At 40.1% G+C, this 23,391-nt stretch overlaps 1 protein-coding gene across 2 annotated transcripts in view; it reads right to left on the reverse strand.

Moving 5' to 3' along the window:
* ABCG1 (ATP binding cassette subfamily G member 1) overlaps positions 1-23,391 on the reverse strand; it is a 57,835-nt gene that overhangs the window by 13,154 nt on the left and 21,290 nt on the right. For both annotated transcript variants that reach the window (XM_054290038.1, XM_054290039.1), the window contains exons 3-7: positions 7,376-7,493; positions 6,122-6,254; positions 4,274-4,324; positions 1,651-1,796; positions 800-923 (exon numbers count right to left, since the gene is read on the reverse strand). In XM_054290038.1, the coding sequence (XP_054146013.1) occupies positions 800-923; positions 1,651-1,796; positions 4,274-4,324; positions 6,122-6,254; positions 7,376-7,493 (572 nt within the window). The remainder of the gene's footprint in view (positions 1-799; positions 924-1,650; positions 1,797-4,273; positions 4,325-6,121; positions 6,255-7,375; positions 7,494-23,391) is intronic.

A 23,391-nucleotide genomic window follows, 5' to 3' on the forward strand; every position in this document is an offset into this window, starting at 1 on the left:
TGGATATTTTGGGCAGGGATGGAAGGAGAGCTGGGACAGCACAGCAAACAGCTCCATCACTCTCACTTTTAGCCATGATTTTGGCTTTAAATAAACCTCCCTGCCAGACTGGCAATCTGCAAGACTTTGTTCACCTGTGGTGGTGGAGGTTTTCTCTCAGCTCTCACAGCACTAATCTAAATCCTCTGACAAGACTAAAGTTCATTTTTTATATCTAATCCAAACACACATGGTCCACATGCCATTGTTGGCTTGGAGAGAAGTTCTCCAACTGACTTAATTTCAATTAATTTTCAATACTAAATTCAGTTATTATTATTATTTCATGTGAATTAACTCCTCAATCCACACCTGTGTATCTAGGATACACAGATATATTGCAGATATTGACACTGCAGCTCTCCTGCTTTTATATTGCTCTAATTTACTTCAGTGCAAGGAGCAGTGCTGGGTGAGGGCATCATAATCACCAATAATCATGATTTCACAAACCTAACAGCAAGATTCAAACATTCCACATAAATAAAGGAAATGGGCAGAGAAGAAGGGAAAAAACATAATAAAGAAGTATATTTTTCTGTTATTTATTTAATTTCTTTATATGATTTGAAGTCATCAACTGAATTATTCATGTTTTTTGATTAAAGAGGTGGTAACGGCTTTTTGATGGCTTTTTTTGTTTTTGATGGTTTTTGATGGTTTTTGATGGTTTTTGATAGTTTTTTGATTAAAAGGTGGTTATGCCTTGAAAGCACAAGCACCCTGAACTACAGATGAAGAGCAAATTTGAGAGCAATACCTGGTCAAAGAGCTCAAACAGCTTTGCACTGGGCTGGTGAATTGTACAGATGATGGATCTGCCACCCTGGGCCAAAGCCTTCATCAGAGAGACCACCTGAAAACATGATGCACTGTCCAAGCCACTGGGAAAAATAAAACCAAACAAGTTTGTTATCCACAGGCACCACTCAAAACCAGCACATACATGGTATCCCATTATTATCCTTTTAAAAATCTCTGTATAATTTTCATTTTATCATATGCCAACCTTATGTTTGTACTTCTCCATCAGGCTTTTAATTAATTTGCAAGCATGCCTGAGAATGAAAAGGAGTATTCTCACAGCTGCCTTAAGGGACTTCTGCATTTTAGAGCTGCAGATTTAAATGCTCCCAGCTTTAATGAACAAATACATATTCATAGCTTTGCCAGCCTCCTCCCAGGCTGACCACATTCATTACCAAAAGTCACATTTTAAAAGGTTTACATTCAAGCAGTCTTTGCTGGAAAAATAAAATCCATGCCACAATATTTTCATCTCTCTCTTTTCCTTCCTCCTGCAGTTTGTGAATGCTTTAAGTATTACTTACAGGCCCATAGTCCAGCAGTTTGTGTCTGCTTTACATATTATTTAGAACCCTACAATCCAGCAGTTTGTGTCTGCTTTAAATGTTACTTACAGCCCCACAGTCCAGCAGTGACCCAGGGCATCAAGAATCCAAATCAAATTATTTCTTGGCCTAATTCAGTGCTTGCAGACAACACAAAATGAGCCTTTTCCAAATATTTAGAAGGGAATAGCTTTTCTCTAGCTCTGTTCTACTATGCAAAACCATCTTTGCCTGTGTTTCATTTTTGGCCTTGCAGTACCTGGTGGGCTCATCAAAGAACATGACAGGGGGGTTGTTCACCAGCTCCAGAGCAATGGCCAGGCGTTTCCTCTGGCCCCCAGAGAGGCTCCCAGTCCTCGTGTTGGCACAGGTCAGCAAACCAAGGGCTGTCAGGATTTCCTTCACCTGGAGGGAGCAGAACATTCCAGGCTGTTGGAACATGCAAAACCTCCAGCCCCTTCACTGATTTTCATGGAGGCTGCAGACCACCTGACAACTTTGTCCCACCACCCACATAAAGCCTTTTTCCATCTAATGTCGCAGACATCTTTTATGGAAAATCCTTTCCTTAGGATTTTTTTCTCCTGAGAAGCTGAAAGGCCTCAGGAACAAAATGTAAACAATGATTATCTGCTGCTGTGGAATGCAACAGGTACATCTGTGATTGGCCCATATTAGATATTTCTAATTAATGGCCAATCACAGCCCAGCTGGCTCAGACAGAGAGTCCAAGCCACAAACCTTTGTTATCATTCCTTCTTTTTCTATTCTTAGCTAACCTTCTGATGAAATCCTTTCTTCTATTATTTTAGTATAGTTTTAATGTAATATAAATCATAAAATAATAAATCAGCCTTCTGAAACATGGAGTCAGATCCTCATCTCTTCCCTCATCCAAGAACCCATGTGAACACCATCACAATCTAATGTATTTATTAGTCATTTATTAGACTAATGTATTTATTAGTCATTTATTAGACTCAGTGTTCACAGGTTTTTTTCTGCCATTTACTGTTCTGACCCAAATTCTGCTTGTTTGTCCTGCATGACCTCACTCAGGTGAAAAAGGAGTGGAAATCAGCTCTTCTGTAGCTGTGTATTTATGGGTATGGCACTGACATCAAAAGAGCTTTGCTGCATGTGAGGGGTTCTTACACAGTGAAACCAAGAAGATTCTTTCAGTAGAGCTCTGGGGCTGTCTCTGCAAGGGATCTATAACAAAACCCAGTGGTTTCTGTGGAGCAGTGACCTGCTTTATCTCATCTCCCCTCCACAGTCTCCCCTTTCAAGTGCATCGATTGATTTCAGGTGTTTTCATTCCACTCAGGGTCAATGCAGTTGTCACAGGGACTCTCAGATGTTTGGGATTCCCTCAAGGCACAGCCTCAGGAAGGGCACAGCTCGTCCCAGGGCTTTTGGAACAAAAGGAGAACAAGCCCAGGCTCTAGGATTTGTTTCAGTGACTAGATCTGGGCTGGTATTCCTATAGGAATGGCTCTTTGGCTTCAATAAAAGCATGGACACAAAAATGGGAGAATCCATGAGCTACATTGCTCATTCAATTAACAGTGAAAGCATGGACACAAAAATGGGAGAATCCATGAGCTACATTGCTCATTCAATTAACAAACCCCACCACTTCAAAGGCAGAAAGCAGCCCAGACATTTAATACTTCACTGAAGTTTAGGAAACAGAGCCCACCATTTGCCAAAGCATCAACTGCTTGGATGGAGAGAGTTTTCCAGACAGAATGCCTGACCTGGTGAAAACTGGTGATACCAACCAGGGCCTGACCCTTTGCTTGTCCTGATTTTGATTTCCAGGAGTTCTCTCTCCCAGAAAGGGGGAATAAAAAAATAACAAAACCCACTAAGCCTTGTTTCTCAGAGAAAAAGCCCAATTACCTCATTCCCTTTATTTCTGGGAAGGGTAAACAGGACTCAGGCAGCACAAGCAAGGACAGCTAGAAACATAAACTGTGGTTCACCTGAGGATTTTCATTGTCCCTGCTTTAAACAGAGTCTGCAATCCTGCTAGCACAAGTGTATAAATTCATAACATTTTTCTATGATAAACATTTACACTCCAATTTACAACAGTAAAATTAATTATCTTCTGCACAGGTCAGTAACATGAACTAGAAAATTCTTCTAACATGTGTTGAATAAACACAGCACAGATTTTAACTCAAAGAGCTGCTTGTAATTACAGTGACAGTGTGAACAAGTGAATTAACTTGCTTGGCCTAACTTCACTAAAGTGTAAATGAACTAAGGCTTCCAAAGAACAATTAAGTCAACAGCTGTTTCTATATAAATTTATTTTCCAATAAGAAAACAACCTGTGTTTGTTTTCTTCACAACAAGTTGATTCCTGTAAGTTTCCCTTTTTGATTTTCAAGGATTCTTTTGAGTCTGAAGAAATGCCCAATTGCTCCAATTTGGAAATAAACACAGAGAAAGGACAGTCACAAAAACAGCTGATCTACCTAGGAAGTTGCCACAGGTTTCATATTTCAGGAAAAGTTGTGCTTTTCCCCATGGATTAGAGGAGCTGAGTTCCTCGTGCAGGTCCAGCTGGGTGATTTATCTCACCCCACATGAGATGCACACTGGAGAACCCAAGGTGAATTAACAGGAATCCTGCAGAACCTGGGGATTTGTTCCGGTAAACCTTTCACAATTTTCCAGTCTTGTACTGAAAGCAGCTTTCATGGAGGCTGCAGTGAACATTCCCTCCTAACGCACATGTCAGCCTAGAGAATATGAATTATTCTGTCACTGCAAGTCCACTGCAGTTCAATGTTAGATAAAAATGTCTGCTTTACAGAGCTCACTTCTTGGCATCCCCCAAATTCCAGTTTGATGGGCACTGTACATACCATTTCTCTCCTCCCTTCATCTTTCTCTTGAAGTTTCAGATGAGCAGATACCTGGAATGCAAAACAGTGGAATTTGATTTTTGAGCTGGTCTGAAGCACAGCCACCACTTAGAGGAGAGGTCTCAGGCCCAGCACTCCAAGGTACCACTTAAACAGCTTCTGTCAACCCAGTCAGAAAATCTGAACTGGAACTACAATGTTCCAGTCACAAGCATCACATTTTTCTGTGCAGTAAATAACTGAGTTTAATTTGACTTAGGCAAAGCACCCAACAGAAAATGTATTAGAAAAAATACCATCCACCACCCATTCTGCAACTCAAAGAGCTTTACAGGAAGATGGGAAAGTGACATATTTTGCACACCCAAAAACTTCCCAGATAATCCCAGAAACACAGTTTATTTGTGCTTCATTCTCACTATAAGGATAACTGAACTCTGCCATTCTCCAGCATGCAAACAAGTGAGCACAGAAATAAATAATCTTGTGAAAGATGTCATCTGCTGTCCTGAAAGGCAGCTCCACAAAACAACATGATTAACCTTTATTAAAAGCAATTAAACTGTTAGGTAATTATTTTTTGTCAGAGCCTTGATTGATTAATTTTAGACAGCAGCTATAATCTGGGCCAAATTCTGCAAAAGTGGTCCCGTGGGATTCTGATGAAAACATTCAAGTAAACAAAAGAGACAAAAAAACTTCTCCACAGAAAAGAGCCTTTGCAGAAAATCAGGCACATAAAACCTGGAGTGATTTCTTCTGGCCTCAAAATTTGTGAATTGAGCTGGCACAGTGTGAGCAACCTGAGCTTTGTTTTGATAACAATTTCTGAGAAAAACTGGCTCATTTCTCAAGCTGAGCTACAGACACTTCCAGACTAACTGGTCAAGCTGGCAATTCATAAACTTGCTGATGTAATGCAAAACAATGAGAAGAATTAACATTTCCTGTGCATCCTGGACTTACTCTGCTCCTGTTTTCTTGCCCATGAAGAAATGAAAGAGATTTTATAAAATGCCTTAATTTTTAAAAGAGGCACAAAAGAGTAGAAGTGGCAGAGAGATCACACTGAAGTGTAAATACCAGTTTTCAGTCAGAACATGAAAGATGGGGAGAAAGAGAGAGAGAGATGAGGTTACTCATCCACCACCCAAGCAAACAGATGGTCTCTACTGTCACAGACATCTTTCATGAAAAATCCTTTCTTTGGGATTTTTCCTCCTGAGAATCTGACAGGCCTCAGGAACAAAATGTAAACAATGGTTATCTGCTGCTGTGGAATGCAGCAGGTGGATCTGTGATTGGCCCATGTTGGTTGTTTCTAATTAATGGCCAATCACAGCCCAGCTGGCTCAGACAGAGAGTCCAAGCCACAAACCTTTGTTATCATTGTTTTTCTATTCTTAGCTAGCCTTCTGATAAAATCCTTTCTTCTATTCTTTTAGTATAGTTTTAATATAATATATATCATAAAATAATAAATCAGCCTTCTGAAACAAGGATTCAGATCCTCATCTCTTCCCTCATCCTAACACCCCTGTGAACACGGTCACACCCTACAAAGGCTGCTTTGTGAAGAATTTCAGGTTCCATTCTCTAGATCTAAGGAGCAGACACTTAGATCTTCTTCCAAATCACAATGCTGGGCACAAACTGGAAATTATAAAGCCAAAGAAGGATGAGCCTGAAATGGAATTGAAGGCATCACCAAATTCCAAGAACTCTCACTGAGCAGGACCGGACAGGGATAACATCTTGCGGCACTGCCAGGGGTAGGACCAAGGGCACAACACAAAGCATTCTCCATTTCTCCAGCTCAGATAAATGAGAGCAAAGAACCAATCTCACCATCATGGCCTCCTGGACAGTGAGGTGAGGAAGGAGCATGTCGTCCTGCATGATGTAGCAGGAGACCTTGCGGAAGGAGCGCAGGTCGCGGGGCTGCCCGTTGATGAGGATTTCTCCTTTCATCCCCGTCTCCCTGAAACCAAACAACAACAGCCAGAGGTGAATCTCACCATCACTTGTAGTCTCAAATGACTGAGCACCTGGAAGTCTTTTTCTCTGTGAAATAAATTTGGTAGACTGGATAGAAATTAAATTATTTCCTGATTATGCTTTCTTTCATGTAAATCTTCATGCCACAATGCTGAAAATTTTACTTAAAATGTATGCTGTCATATATAAACCTGAAGAAATATCAAGAAATTAAATTTAGGGGTTTTTTTAGTTTTCTCTATCCTGTTCCTTATGCCCCAAATGACAAGACAGACACACCTTGTATGGCCATATGTCACAGACATCTTTTTATGAAAATCCTTTCCTTAGGATTTTTTCCTCCTGAGAAGCTGAGAGGCCTCAGGGACAAAATGTAAACAATGATTGTCTGCTGCTGTGGAATGCAACAGGTGGATTTTTGATTGGCCCATCTTGGATGTTTTTAAGTAATGGCCAATCACAGCCCAGCTGGCTCAGCTCTCTGTCTGAGACACAAACATTTGTTATTCATTCCTTTCTATTCTATTCTTAGCTAGCCTTTTGAGAATCTTTTCTTCTATTCTTTTAGTATAGTTTTAATGTAATATATATCATAAAGTAATAAATCAGCCTTCTGAAATATGGATTTAAATCCTCATCTCTTCCCTCATCCTGAGACCCCTGTGAACACCGTCACAGCCATACAAGACAGGATTTAAAAAATGAAACACAGTCACTGCATTTTGGGGAAGTAGACATCAACATTATGAAGTGGTGACTAAAAAGAGTCGATTTTTCAAGTGTTTATGTGATTTTAAAAAACATCACAAACATAAGACACTGAGTCAGATTTGTTACACTGCCAAAAAAGGAGGTTTTCTTTATATGTGTGTTTTTTGGATTTTAAATTGCTTTTTATTTTTGGATCAGACCTGTTAAGAGATAAATCCCAAGTGACCAAAACAGGACACAGAGGAAAAAAGATAAGCAAAAAGAATCTAATTCAAAATCTTTGAAGTGCCTGTTTTTGACAAACTCTAGGCCAAAATTTCTTCTCCTGTTGTCTCCAAGGAGCCCTCAGGCTCAGTGATTTTATCTTAACTTGGGTTTTTCATTGGAACTGACCTGTATCCTGCCAGAATATTCATAAGTGTCGACTTCCCAGCTCCTGAAGGTCCCATAATTGCAACGAGTTCTCCGCTGCTGAACTTCCCTGAAATCCCTTTCAAAAGGGTCTTATAACCTGGAAGAGGAAAGAAAAGTTCACTGAACCCTCAATCACATCTGGGGTGCCATGAAAGTTCATTTCCACTGGATATTGATGACAAAGAGGCATTAACAGCCACCTCCTGAGAGGCTGATGCCAACATCAGCACACTGCAACATCAAAAATAACTATCAAAATAATTATAAAAAATAACTATCAAATTAACTATCAAAATTAACTATCAAAAGCCTAATTGTGAGCAGGAGCAGCAGTTTCTGCCATGACACAAATGGGATCACAGGGTCTCACACCCTTGCCTCACTGCAGGATGGTTTTTAAACAGGGCTATGAAGGCTTGCTGCCATTCTCCAAGTGGCAGCTATACAAAATAGTAAAATGCTATAATACTATAAATACTCTGAGGCCTCCCAGAGTATTTTAGCAGGATGTTGTTAAAATATTCAACACTCCAAATTAACAGTCTTGGAGCAGGCTGCCCTCCAATCACTGCAGTTTCAGTGCCAAAATTCTGCCCTCTCACCAAAGCAGCAACTTCTTAGAGAGAGCAACAGCTGAGATCTCAAAGGCCTTTTTCCAAAAAAGAAATGGAAAAAATGTCCTGTGTGACAAGAAACTCAGCCAAAGGAGATACACAAACTTCTTCATTCTCTTGCCACAAGAACTCTCTCACCAGAGGAACTCCAAAGACTTTTCTAGACAGGGACACTGACCACAGGAATTCTGAAAACAATTTCTAGGGAGAATTCCTACTTAAGAACATGCAGGGTGTTTTTCTCATTCAGAATAATCCATTCCAAAACTTTATGCCACCATAATTACATCCTCAGGCAAGGATCTTCTAGAGTGACACCACCACCTTCTTCAAGCATTTCAACTTATTCCTGATTTAATTATCTTTGCCAGTAAACCTTTATTAAAAACCTTAACTTCATGTTATTCTAAGTGTAAGCAAACTGTGCTCCAAGGAGAATTCTAGATTTGGACCAATTGCATCCACCTTGCCCTGCAGGATTTCCATGTAAAGGCATAAAAGCTGTGTAAGGAAGATGGGGAGAGCCCTGACCAGCATTTAAATTTTTCAGGATCTCTTTCCCTCTTGTCTTTTTTTTTTTTCTTTGCTTGCTTACTTTATTTTAATTACCAGTGCTTCTAGCTAAAGCTTCTAATAATAAAAAAATGCTAAGTAAGGTGTCAAAAGCCAATCTCACATGTTGGCAATGTTTATGTGGTTCAATTAAAACTAAAACAGAAGGGTGGAAAATCCATTTAAATGCAGAGTCAGGGTTTGGCAATCCATTTTGCCACCCTGGTGGACATGCAGGCAGGATGTGAATTCCTCATGTAAACTATCCCAGAGCTCTCATGATCAGCACAGGCTGTAGCTGGAACATAGAAATACTGTAAAAAGCCTCACATTGTCTGCAAGCTCCTAGGAAAAAAGAATTGTGGGTTATCTCCTGATTTCTCTTTCTTCCTAACTTCATTATTTGTTTTCGTCTCCACTTATTCTCTCTAAATTTTCTTCTTTTCACCATTCTTGATTCACACTCCTCCTATGCCACAAGAGAGCAAATTTTGCACCAAAACCATTGTCATGCTGCTGTGGGGTCTCCCAAATCCTGTTCCCCAGCACACCCAGCCCAGGGACAATTCAATAGCCACAAAACCTCTCTAGAAATATCTGACCCTACAATTTTCATGGCAGATGTCCTAGAAAATGTAACTGACCAAATGGACCAAAAAAACCTATTTTCTTGAGTGCCTTGTGGTTGGGATTTTTTTTTTTTTTAAAACAGGCCAGTAATTTTTCACTATAAATCTTGTCCTGGACCTAGAGGAAACAACTTGTTTGGAAGGCAGCAGGGTCACAGGTACAGAAATAGCAGAGTATCCACAGAACCTGTTCATCGCACCAGTCCTGAAAAGGAAAGCAAGGACAATCTATCAAAAGGAGCAGCAGCTCTGAAGAGAAATCCACGGCACCCCACAAGGTCAGGCAGCTTGTCCTTCACACCAAGGTCCCCATGCACAGCAGCATCTGAAGGCAAAGGGCAGGAACAATCAGGCCTTTCAGGCAATGTTTAATAAACTGGAAATGCAGGAACAAAGTCCTTCATTCTCCCTCTTCAGTGTAATGAGAGCCTGCTCCCTTCCCAACCCTGCTAAACCTGTAAGAGACTTAAATATCAGAATGTGCCACCAATTATTTGCATTGTGCGCCAGGCAGTAAATATTGCACAAACTCGTGAGGGAGGATAAAAAATGTGCACTGCCATCCACGAGGGGCATGCAAGCTAAAATACAGGCTCAGCAGCTGCAAACATGTGGAAACATAGATATCACTGCCTAAAACTGAAACCTTTCCTCTCCCTATACAGGCTCAGCAGCTGGAAACATAGATATCACTGCCCAAAACTGAAACCTTTCCTCTCCCTATGTGGGACTGTGAGATTTAACATTACACACATTAAAGTCACTTTTCCAGAGTTTCACAAGTGATGATTGGTTTATCTTTAACTGCAGTATCTTCCCCCTCATGACCTTCACGTGTTCCTGCCCCTCTGATAGAGGTTTCCATTTTAAGTATCCTGCACACGCTGTTAAATCAGAGCAGGGCTCATCACAGAGACACAGAATCAGCCTGGAAAAGACCTCCAAGATCATCAAGTCCAAGCTTTGACTGATCATCACCCTGTCAGTTAGGACAGAGGGCCACATCCAGTCATTCCTTGGACACTTCCAGCCCCTTCCTGTGCCTGGCCACCCTTTCCATGGAGAAATCCTTCCGGAAATTCTCAGCAAGTCATTTGCAATACAGTAGAGAAATATGCTTTAAGAAGAAATAAAAGAAAAGCCCCAGAACTATGAATATTAGATTAGGATCCTAATCACTGGCATTTTAAGTTGCTACCGACCCAAACTCATCTCCTCCTTTGGCTGGAAGTGCATAATAAGCTTTTTCCACTACAAAGGTTAATTTAGCAAACCCACAAAAAGATTTGACACTGTGGCAGCAGTGTGGTGCCCCAGTATAATCCTTTATGAGGAATTAAAGTCCCCTGAGCAACCACAGTCTCCCCTTTCAGAATATTGAGGCTAATCTTCAGCTGAATCAGTTGACCTAAAACTTCTATACGGGGCCACATGTGCTTCACGAGAAACAGATTATGCATTTGGAGGGGATTGTGTTCTCACTGTGAGGGCCTGTTCCACATCCACCTGCCATACATCAGGGAATTCTCACTGCCTTCGAGCCCAGCAGCCCTGTCATCCTAAAGTTCCAAAGTTCTTCCAAGCCTTCTGGTGTTTACATTTTTGTAATGGAGTTTCTCACGCACTTTTCATGTAAATAATGATTGTTCTGCATTCCTTTCTGGGGGAGGAGAGAATTGGTGGTCAAACTGTTGGTTTGACCAGTGTTTTTCACACTGCCTTTGGACTCGACTTACACCAAGAGCAAGTGTACAATTGTGACTTTCTCCTTTTTCACTTCTCCTAAAATTGTTTCAATTTCCAATGGAAATCAGCCTGGATCTTTCAGTTTTCCTATGTCCCCTCCTGAAGTTTCTGTGACATAACCACACAGCCTTCAAGTGACGTTTACAGGATGATTACCAATATATATTTTAAAATATATATTTAGGGGCTGATACATGTGGGAATTTTAACATCATTTTTCAAGAACTACTTAAAATACGGATTTGACATTAACACGCCATCACAAACCAGAACAACCCCTCAGCAAATTTCTCAACCCCTTAAAAATAGACCAGAGCAGAAACAAATCCAAACTGAAACAGAAAATTCTAGCGACACAAAAATTTTTGGTCTTAATTTCACCTCAAGTTACATTCTGGAGCTCAAATGCTTCTCCAGAGGAGCAAAATTTGTTTTGTTCTCCCATGTCAGGATTTCCCATGAACTCAAATGTGAGGTGCAACAGTGGTCACAGGGCTCCAAGGATGAGGGAAGAGACGAGGATCTGACTCTATGTTTCACAAGGCTTGATTTATTATTTTATGATATATATTACATTAAAACTATACTAAAAGAATAGAAGAAAAGATTTCATCAGAAGGTCAGCTAAGAATAGAAAAAGAAAGAATGATAACAAAGGTTTGTGGCTCGGCTCTCTGTCAGAGTCAGCTGACTGTGATTGGCCATTAATTAGAAACAACCACATGAGACCAATCACAGATGCACCTGTTGCATTCCACAGCAGCAGATAATCATTGTTTACATTTTGTTCCTGAGGCCTTTCAGCTTCTCAGGAGGAAAAATTCTAAGGAAAGGATTTTTCATGAAAGATGTCTGCAACAGTGAGGCACTGTGATATTTGAGCAGATTCTCAGCTGAACCTCCTGCCTGGCCTGAACAGATCTCCCTTCCAGAGATGGGATTCCCTCCCTGCCTGGCAGCAGCACAGACCCCCAAAAGCCCCTTTTTTCAATGAATGCACAGAGGTGACCTCCTGTCTCTGATGAAGACACTAAGGGAGCTCTCCTTGCTCAAGTCAACCAATTTTTTTTACTATTGGAATCAGCAAGGGAGAAACATTGATAGTTTTATCTTCCTCATGGATTTTACAGAGATTTATGGGGAGATCTGGTTTTCTGATTAATCATAATTTCTGTGCCATTCCCACAGAAATTATGATTAATCTGGAAGGAAGCAAACCATCCCCTCCTCATCCTCAGGGCAGGAATAATGCTTCAGGATGTGTCTGAGTCAGCAGCAATTAAAACACAACCAAAACCCACTCCTACCTCATAGTGAATTTCCTCAGGTAAACACCACCTCTGGGTTTTTTGACTGAAATGCTTCATTCATTTGCATTTCATTGTCAGTAATCCTCGTTTGTCACTCAGGGAAATGCCACACAGACTCGTGGAAGTTTCTAGGTGCTCTAACCTATTTCTGCCTCCATCTGTGGGCACCCAGACCCCATCTCAGGTCCCAGGTGAGCACAGCAGGCTTTCCCTGCCTGCTGCAATTAGAGCAGGATTTGCCCTTCCCGGTGTATTTGAACTGATTCTCTTTCATCAGAAACTCTTCTGGGGGCAGGAAATCACTGCTGAAATCCTGAAACTGCTCAAAAGGTTCCTCAGAGCATTGACTGAAGTAAAAGGGAACAGGGAAAATTCAACTCAAGCAGCACCAGTTTGGCAAAGCCACACACAACTGGAAACTGAGCCACAAAGAAATCAGCATTTGGCACTTAAAAATCAAAACCAGAGACATCATAACCTGCCCTTTCCGCACTCCCCTGCCAGGCAGAAATGAAGCATTCCTTTATTAAAAATGAAATAATTGTACAAGGACTATATTTCTGCATCTTTTTGTGCTGTATTTTTTGGTTAGGATGCATTCCTGCTGAGAAATGACCAGCTGGAAATACAGAACACAGCTCTGGCAACTACTGTATTACTTACCTGCCTTCCTTTAATGCTTTCAACAAGAAATCTGCTTTTTAAACAGCAGTTTAAATTTCAATCCACAAATTTGTTCTCTTACTGTACTATCAGCCAAATTGTTTCTTAAACCGTGACAAGAAACCACAGCAATTTCTTGGCACTGTATATTGACCCACTAAAGAATCCCCATTCTATTTTTCTATTCTAAAGCTTGTCAGCTCAGTCTTTACCTCCTTTTACATCAATTAAAAATCCCCAAACTTATGCAGAAGTCCGGGGAATTTTTTGGCATTGTATATTGACCCATTAAAGAATCCCCATTGTATTTTTCTATTCTAAAGCTTGTCAGCTCAGCCCTCACCTCCTCCTACATCAATTAAAAATCCCCAAACTTAGGTAGAAGTCCAGGGAATTCTCCAGCACAAAACTGAAATAAGGGGATGTGGAGCAAAGCTGTCACATCTTTCCCCTTGAGGCAGGAGCAAGGAATCCTCCCATAAAGGAAAAACACTCCTGGAAAATTCATGAGTTTGCTGCTGCCCCTGAGATCCACCAGAGTCCATCTTGATGGCCAAAGGCCTTTCCCTGGATTATGAAGTGGACAGGAACTGCACAAGGAAGGGAAAAGCAGCACAACTTGGTGCCATGTCACACTGAAGGTGGAGTTAGCGATTTATGGCTGAGAAAAGAACCTTGTAGAAGTCCACCCAAACTCTGGAAACATCCTCAGGTAATCTGGAACTTCATTTGCAGATTCTTCAGATTCCTATCAGAAAACTGAACAGCTGGGAAATACTGGCAGACACTCAATGGAGGAGCACAAGATGAGAAACACACACAGAGAGAACAGCTCAAGGCCAGATTTACATTTGGAGGTGTAATGAAACATTAGTCAGGAAACATTTTTCCTTATCATTTTTACATCATCCTTTTCCAGGTGTGAACATGCCAGAAAGAAATTCCCTTGCCTGCTCCTTCTCAATCTATTACTCACTTTATTCATCTCAGCCCTTTCCTCACTCCTGAGAAGCCACCCTCAGAAAACATCTTTGTGTTTACTACAAGGGACCACTCCAATCTGCTTCATCCAGTGATTTTCCACCTAAACCAATATTAGATCAAAGTCAGGGTGTTTCCTTAAGCTGGAATATATTTGCCATATATTTCTAATTCTGTTTTAACCAGCCAGGGCACTCTGTTCCCCACCCACTGCTTGAGTACAGAGCACTTTCCCTGCTACCAACAGGGTTGGTAGATGCTTCAGTTTGTAAATTCTCACTTGAAAGGGATTATCTGTATCAGTTGATGATTATTTAAATAATTTGGATTTCAAAAACCCTCTTGATGTGGATTATTTAAATGGAGGTTCCTTTCCCAAGCTCCACACTGCGTTCAAACAAGCTTAAGTTAAAGTGAATTACAGGTACAGATACTTGGGAAGAAAAAAAGCATCTTTTAATTCCCAGAAAATCTAGGGGACAGAAACAGCTTTCCTGACAAACAGAGTGAAAAAATATATTGCTTTAATAACAGGCACCTTCCTAATTTTATACTGGTTTGAACTGTACCTCTACAAAGCCTGGAGGGGCAAACTCACACTAGAAATAATTAAGCCTACCAAATAAAACCTATCTGTGAACTCATATGTCATTGGTTCACAATTTCTGCCATCAAAAGTGAACAAACCTTTTCCACTAATCATTTTCTCACTCTAAAACTTTAGCATCAACACATGCACACATTTCTGCTCTGTTCACACAGTCTCTCAGGGACAGGGAACAATAGGACTCTCCATTGTCTAAGCCCTGAGCCCTGCTTTAGGACAATTAAGGGAATTTGCAATTGTAATGTGTTCTTGTACCTTGCCTCAGAGAAACGACCTTGGTTATGTAAATGTCTATAAAACAGCAACCAGCAGCACCAAAACATCAGGACAGAAAGGGCAGAGCAGCCAAGGGAGTGCTTGAAGTAACCAGATCCAGTTCCAGCTCAGAAATGAGGAATCCATTCCTCCCAACCTAGATGAATAAGTCTTCCAAGCTTTAAAAAAAGAAAAGAAATCCCCCTGTGGGCAGCAAAGCTCTTTCTTTGTAGTGGACTAAACTGCATTTCTTAATATAGCCCACAGCCAGGCCTTGTCAAGCATATTGCTCTTGATCCACAGCCGATTTCCCACTTAGTGGTCATGAGGTGGATTAGTCCTAACCCAGCTGCAGGGCTTAGCCCCTGCTCACAGCAAGGCTGGGGGTGCTCAATCTGCCTAATTTGACACCTCAAAATGTTCGATGCTGAACCCAAATTCATTTCTAGGGCCCATAAATTGTCAGTGGGTAGGAACCAGCACAGCAAACTGGTGATTAATTCTATTTATTTTGCATTCCTGCTCTGGGAAGGGATAAATAACCCTGTGGAAATGCCTCTGTCTTCACTACAGTGGGAGTTTAAGACAATTAGCTTAGGTGAGCCTCTTGATGCTGTGAGAAATCCCATCCACTGCCAAGAAAATGATGGCTGACTTTAGCACCTTTTTTGTGGGTTGAAATGCCAGTTTGATTGTGGTCCCTCATTTGCTTGCACCATCACAGCAATTGCACACTCCCAATCTTCAGGCTGGATTGGAGCTCCACACCTTCAGATTCTCATCAAGAAGAGCAGCCTGGCCATGTTCAGGATGTACAAAGGTATCAGATACAGTTTTCACTCTGATAATTGGGGACATTTCACAGATTTTTTTCTTCAAGTTATCCCCAACTGCAACAGCCCTGTGCTGGTAGCACTGGATTTAAACTTCACCTCAGAGCCTGAAAAACCCAAATGGGCTTTGGAAAATGTTAATCAAAAGCTAAACATTTGAGGACAAACTTAAAAGCAGATTTTGGATTTGGTTTGTGTGAATGCCTAACGTTAGACACTACTCCCTCTGTGCTGAACAGTAACTTCCTTCTGTGGCAAGTCAGGAAAACACACAATAAATTGGAGCCTAAAAAGTGGTTGTGAGCCCCCAAGCCAAGATTTATGACACAAAATCTGACAGTGTTCACAGGGACCTTAGGATGAGGGAAGAGACGAGGATCTGACTCCATGTTTCAGAAGGTTGATTTATTATTTTATGATATATATTATATTAAAACTATACTAAAAGAATAGAAGAAAAGGTTTCATCAGAAGGCTAGCTAAGAATAGAATAGAAAGAGAAAGAATGATAACAAAGGCTCTGTCCCAGACTCTCTGTCAGAGTCAGCTGACTGTGATTGGCCATTAATTAGAAACAACCACATGAGACCAATCACAGATGCACCTGTTGCATTCCACAGCAGCAGATAATCATTGTTTACATTTTGTTCCTGAGGCCTCCCAGCTTCTCAGGAGGAGAAAATCCTAAGGAAAGGATTTTCCATAAAAGATGTCTGTGACAACAAAATCCCCAGTAACTGCAGGTCACGTTGTATAATAGCAGAGAATGATGAGAAGAAGGCCAATCAGGCAAGAAACCAAGTTCCAGCAGAGGGAGAATCTTAAACCAAGCTGTAGATTATACAGAATCTGCAAAGTCCTTTAATTTCATTGTTCTCTCAGATCCATGGACTAGATATTAAACTTATGCAAGACACTGGATGTGACAGCTCACATTGTGCAGTCAAACAAAAAAAGCCCTGACTCAGTAAAGATTCCACTCCTTTGAAACTCTGAAATAGGAGTTATGAGCACCATGGTCTTTCTGTGCTATCCTGGCTGCTCATAATTTTATTTTAGTATCTGAATGCTGCTCTTCCTCAGGATAACTCATTAGTTATGACACTGTTGGGCTTGCAAGCCCTCTAATTTTGAGTTTGAAGGTTTAATAGACTATACAATCCCTCTCTCCTTATTTGGAGAGCCCACACCTCCAAGGGACAAAAAACCAGAGGTGGATACAGAATTCTGGTTTTCTTGACAAATGTTCCAGCAACAGAAGAGAGGAACAAAGTGTCACCAATATTGTGGCAAACCTCCTTGCCCCTTGCTACTACTGCTTACACCTCCCCACTGCTCTGGGAGATGGATGGGTTTGTGCCAAACTCCTTTAATTCCATGGGTTTTATGGTTACCACCAGAGCAGAAACATCTAGGCAACCTATGTTTCCTTGCATTCACCTTTTTTGCCTCCTTTTTATTTGATTCTGCAGCCTTCTAGTGAGGTTTATAGAATAATTACCATTACATGTGAGTCCAGGGGTCTTATTCTTATTCTTATTCTTATTCTTATTCTTATTCTTATTCTCATTCTCATTCTTATTCTTATTCTCATTCTTACTCTCATTCTTATTCTTATTCATATATTACTATTATTTTTCTTATTGCTATTATTGTTATTATTTTTATTATTACCATGCTACATCCATGGTAAGATTCAGTTCTTGGGATTATTCTTATTCTTATTCCTATTCTTATTCTTATTCTTACTCTTATTCTCATCCTTATTTTCTTATTCTTATTCTCGTTCTTGTTCTTACTGTCATTCTTATTCTTATTCTTATTCTTTTATTCTTATTCATATATTACTATTATTTTTCTTATTGCTAGTATTGTTATTACTTTTATTATTACCATGCTACATCCATGGTAAGATTCAGTTCTTGGGTTTATTCTTATTCTTATTCTTATTCTTATTCTTATTCTTATTTTCTTATTCTTATTCTCGATCTCATTCTTATTCTTTTATTCTTATTCATATACTGCTATTATTTTTATTATTGTTATTATTTTTATTATCACCATGCTACATCCACGTTAAGATTCAGTTCCTGGGTTTTTTCCTGTGGAATGTTTCTGCCTGAGAGAGTTAAAGCTGCTCCTCTCCCCTGCACAGGCACATGGAGCCCATATGCCTGCAGCCAGGGATAGAGAATGACAATTAAATAGGTCAATGAACGAGAGTAACCCTCCAACATGAATGCAAATAAATCTCTACTTGCAGCAGGACCTGATGGCTCCAGAAGCAGTTATTTACATGTTGAAGCATTTTGGAGATCTGGGGCATGGCTTGTACTTTGCCTGCACAGAAAATAGCTACCCTAATTTATCTTCAACCCTTAGGAAATATGAAAGGAGGAAAAAAACAAAGTATGAATGACGCAGAGCTTCATCTTTCCTCTGAATCTGTAGAATTGTCTTTTCCAAGCAATACCCACAGCCTAATCTTTGTCTGATAATTGCTTTTTGCTGCCTTTTTTTGTTTAATTGCCTTTGTTTCTATTACTTGAGCACACAGGAAAGGTCTTTCCTGACAAAAGCAAAGCCAAGCCAGTTAGAAATGAAAGGCTGACACATTCCCTGGGATGACAAACTGGAGTCACGAGCCTGATGCACCGTGAGATGAAAGCTGTTTGTGTGTGACAATCAGGCAGAAAGCAATTTCTCATAATTGCAGCACCTTCATACATCAAGGTACAAACAGTGTTATTCACAGGCTTACAAACAAATAAAACCAGAATCCTTCACAGCAGCCCCTTCTTTTTGGAAAAAAAAAATAAAGGAAGAAGGAGGGAAGGGGAAAAAGCAAAAGTAAAACTTTGACTCTTTGACTCTTTCCTCCTCTCCAACTGTGTAAGGGTTAAAGATTAACCCTTACCCTTAAAATCTTACTGCCCTGAAGAGACAAACTCAGTTTTGGACCACTATTTCAGCTGCTTACTATTCAGCAGGGGCAAAATTGAGTCAGTTTTTGAAATGCTGGGGTTTCGTATCAAGGTAAATAAATGGCATTTTTCCTGTCTACTTTTTCTTGCCAGCCCATTAGTACAGCCCAAATTTCATTACTGATCATTCAGTCCACTGTGGTTAATGTTTTGACAAAATTCTCTGTTATTATAACATCTTAAATACCAATATATAGGCACTAAAATTTAAGGATTAAGTTCAAAGGGTAAAAAAATTGAGAAAAAGAAATAGATGCACAAAATACAGAAAACCCAAAGTATCAAGGTATGGACACTAAAACACTATGGATGACTCATTCAGGGATAGATAGCTCCTGCATGAAATCATACTTTAATTTAATAAAACCTCCAGGGCTTTCTAGGATTACAGCAGAAGCATCTGAAGGTATTCAGCATCTCTTTCCTCCTCACTCATCCTCATGGCAATATCTGGTCCAAAGAGTTTGGTGCACAAGGGAAAGCCTTTTGTGATCTGCATCACACACTCTAGGCCAAACTGGAAGGTGATGAGATGTCTCCTGTAAACTACAGAGGGGAAAAAAAAAAACATTTTCTCAGACTATTAGAAACAGGGTTTTGTCTAAAACAGACTTCTGCCATGGTTCACACACTCACAAGACAATGCTTTGTCCCCAGCCTTCAGACATGAGGAGAGTCATTTCTTGGATTGTGAAAAATGTTTTCATCCCTAGTCACTGCAATTTAAAAGCTGCCAGAGAGTCTGATATCAAGAAAAAAATCACAGATCATTAGTCAGCTCTGGAAATTCAAAATGTTACATCTGACTCCAAGCAAATTCCATTTTTTCACATCATTCTAGCTCAGCTGCACTAGTGATGACAGGAACCTTTTCTGAATTACAGGTGATCTGAGCCCCTGAACACCTCCTGCACATCCCTGCCCGGCCTCTGCCACCCTCCCAAACCAATTCTGCAAAATGCAAATGCATTTCCATCCCCTCACACTCCCACTGCTCCTGCCCCATCCTCTCCCACAAGAAGGTGAGGAGCACACAGGACCAGCAGGACCCTCTGAAACAGACCCAGGGCAAACATCAGAGCTGGTTTAAAAAGTAAATTTTAAGCTCATGCACCGAGTCTTTAACCCTACTGTGAAAAATGTGTGTTTTATGACTGGCTTTTTGCAAATATTCAAATAAATATTATATGTGTTGTGTTAGAAAGTTATGCTGTATTAATTTTCTTAAGTAGTGTGTTAAATATAGTTTTAGGTTATAACATAATGTTAAAATAGAAACTATGCTATGTAGGATACTTTTTTTCAAGAAAGGACTCGCACTGAGACAGCAGCCACAGGACACCTGAATCTTTCAGAGAAAGAGAATTTATTGCTTCATTATCAGAAGAAATGAACTTCTTCCTGCCTCACTCAGCCCTGAAGACACCATCAGGATTCAGACGAAGAAGCTGACACTGACCAGACAGAATCCTGTGCTTGAACGGAATTTATGCACCATGTATGAGGTGTATGAATATGCAACAGGCTGTTGTTTTTAAGGGTTAATCCTCTGTTAACGTGTGTCCTTTTTCTGCCTTATTTTGCCCAGAAAGAGGTACGTGGACTGTCCGTAACTCTTTGTTTTTTATTGTCTCATACTGTCCTAAATCTTAATGGTCCAAATTATTATTACTCTAATTATATTACTGTTTTTATAACCATTTTATTACTATGAACCTTTTAAAAATTTTAAAACCAAGTGATTGGTGTTTTTCACACACCCAGGAGCAGAGACATGGACAGGAGCTCCTGAAGGGCCTCCAAGCCTGGAAAATCTCTGTCAGAGGGAGCAGGAGCCGTGTTTGGGAGAGCAGCCTGATGGCAGCAGAGCATCCCTGCTCCCTGCCATGGGGACAGCTGCAGCACCTGGCCTGGGAGGCTGTAATTCCAGAAATACACCCAGAGCTTCTCAGCACTTCTCCTCCAAACACTCCAGACTTTGATGGGACAAAAACACAGGGTAATTTATTTTATTTCCACCCTAATCTCGTAAAAGACACAACCTATAATGCTGAATATAAAAACAAAGGAAAACCTGAAGTGTGTGCAGAAATTAACCTGGATTAGGTCCACTTCTCACATTTTGCTTAGAACAACTGTGGTTTTACCTCTCTCTTCTAGAATATTTACACTAATGAATTCGCCCAAATTAAAATACTTTCTGCTGTCAAAAAAAAAAAAACAAAACCAAAAAACCACATATAATATATAATAAATATAATATAATATAATATAATATAATATAATATAATGTAATATAATATAATATAATATAATATAATATAATATAATATAATATATACACATATAATAACCTTTAAACACCTCAGAATTAATTATCATCTCCTGCAGCATGTCAGTGCTGAATATATTACAAACAAAAGCCACTGCATGGGGTATTGCTGGTTCTGGAGTGGAAATGAGGTAGAACGAACACCTTTCAGCACTCTGGTTTCTGCTTTTTTTCTGCATTTGGAGAAGTTGGCAGCCTCACAGGGACATACATCCATTGCAATATTATAAACTTCTGAATTTCCATCTGTTTTTAAAAGCTCCAGCTGACCTACATTTTATGTTATGGATTAGTTGGAGCTTATAGAGTAGCATGAGCAAAGCAGGAGTCTTGCTGCTAACCACATATTAAAAGCAATTAAATGTTTCATCAATAATATGTCCCATGGAAAAATCAAGAGTTTTTAAGAGAAAAACTCTTGACACACAAAACAGAAAAAAAAAGAAATTATATATGCACTTTAATTGGAGTACAAATACCATCCATTTGATTAATTTTGATTTCATAGACCAAAAAAAAAATCAAATGTACACATTAAAATTATTTGAGGTTTTTTTTAAAAAAAGGATGAACTTTGATTCACATTTTCAGGAGTGTCCTGGTTTGGTAAGGAAGTGAGTCCTGAAGTGAGTCCATACACTGAAGCGAGTCCATATACTGAAGCGAGTTCATACCAGTCCACATACTAAAATAAGGCATCAGAGTCATTCATCATTTTGGGAATCATGTATTTTTGGAATTATCTACAGAATTATTATTGAAACAAGGTGGGAAGCAGTAACTCATCACAAAAGCATGACTTCCACTACAGGTTTTCCACCTTATTCTGAGGCAGAGAGAAAACTCAACTCTGAGTTTTGGAGGTGGATTTTTTTTGCTCAGTTATGTTCTTGGCATATTATTGCATATATATCTTGGCATATTATTCTTGGCATATTATTCTTGGCATTTGGTTATGTTCTTGACCAGCAAGAAGTCACTCCAGAGGCCAATGGAACTCACTGAGGTGAGGAAGATCCAAGCCCAGGTCCTTGAGCTGGATCAAGAACTTCAGCTTGGGTCTCACAGAGTTTCAACTGCCCTGGTCACCACTCAGCTGGGCTTTCCCTCTTCCTGACCATAAAAATCCTCCACCTAACAAATCTCCTTCATGAAAACGTAGCCAGAGGAACAAACAACAAGTTTCTACTCTGCTGCACTGTCATTTCCCAACAAAGAGAGGATACTGAGAATTTCCAGAGGGATTTTCATTACAGGCTCATCAGGAGGCCCTCTGTGTTAACAGCCTTTTTTCCCCTTGTATTTTTCACTCTGCACTGGTTCATTTCCCAGTAACAACTGTAACTTCTTTTGACATTTTCTGTCCTTCTTTACAATTAGGTTATTCAGCTCTTCAGTGAAGAAGCAAAGGGTAAGCTATGGGCTGATTTAGGCTGGCTGACTCAACTGGTCTAATTAGACAGGAGAAATTTGGTAGTAAAAACAGCTGCTTCCTCCACAAACTGGAAGTCCATCAAAAGAAATGAGCTGTTTTAATGCCCTGAAGACTCATGTGTATCATTAGTAAGAGAGACACACTTTAAAAGTGCTGGTCTTCTCAAACCCTTCTAATTAGATGTCTCTGTAAACCATATTCCAGTGCACATCTTCTCTCCCAAAGTCAAGGCAACACGTTTCCATTTCTTCCTGACCACCAACTAAACTGACAAGGACACTTCAGAAAAGTGTTTGGATGCATTGCCAGAAAATTCAACTTTTCACTTGAGGTTCCTTTATTCCCTTATTATAACTTTGTATGTATATACTTTACTCCTTCTGTAAGTTGTTTATTGCTGCTACCTATTAACACATCAGCACACACAGGAAATAAAGAGGAGATAAAGATTCCAGGGTGTTTACACAGTTTTCCCCACAAATGCTGTCATTTTAAATGAAATAATAAAGACACACAGCCAGAAGAATATCCATGTCACCTCAAACCATGCTTTGATCCCAAAAATCACAGGCACTCTCCTCACTCAGCCCCTGCCAAACACCACAGCACCACTAAAATCAATACAGTGGCACAGAGCTGTGCTGGCTCAGGAGCTGCCACAGGCTCAGGGATCAAAAGCAGGGACTCATGACAGCCTAAAGAAAAGGCAATATTGCACCACTCAAAAGAGTGGAAGATGGAAACCTTCCATGTAGTAACACTGATCAATCAGGAACTCAGAATATCAAATGTGGGGTTTATTTTAACCAGCTGCAAAGACCTGCGATGTAAACACTAAAAGTGAGCTGTTCTTCTGGGTTTGGCTGGGACAGAGTGAATTTCCTGCAGAAATTCAGCCCCCAAGGGGCAGATCTGGAGCAGAATTGGTCACACACTGAATTTTGACTATTGTTGAGCAAGGCTTGCACCATCTCAAGGCTTTCTTTTCCTAGAGTGGCCTGGGGTGTGCCAGAAGCTGGGAGGGGACACAGGCAGCTTGGCTTCACTCATTAAA

This window comes from Melozone crissalis, unplaced genomic scaffold, assembly GCF_028551555.1.
Source record: "Melozone crissalis strain CALT ecotype California unplaced genomic scaffold, PUWL_Pcris_2 ptg000075l_1, whole genome shotgun sequence".
NCBI lineage: Eukaryota > Metazoa > Chordata > Aves > Passeriformes > Passerellidae > Melozone > Melozone crissalis.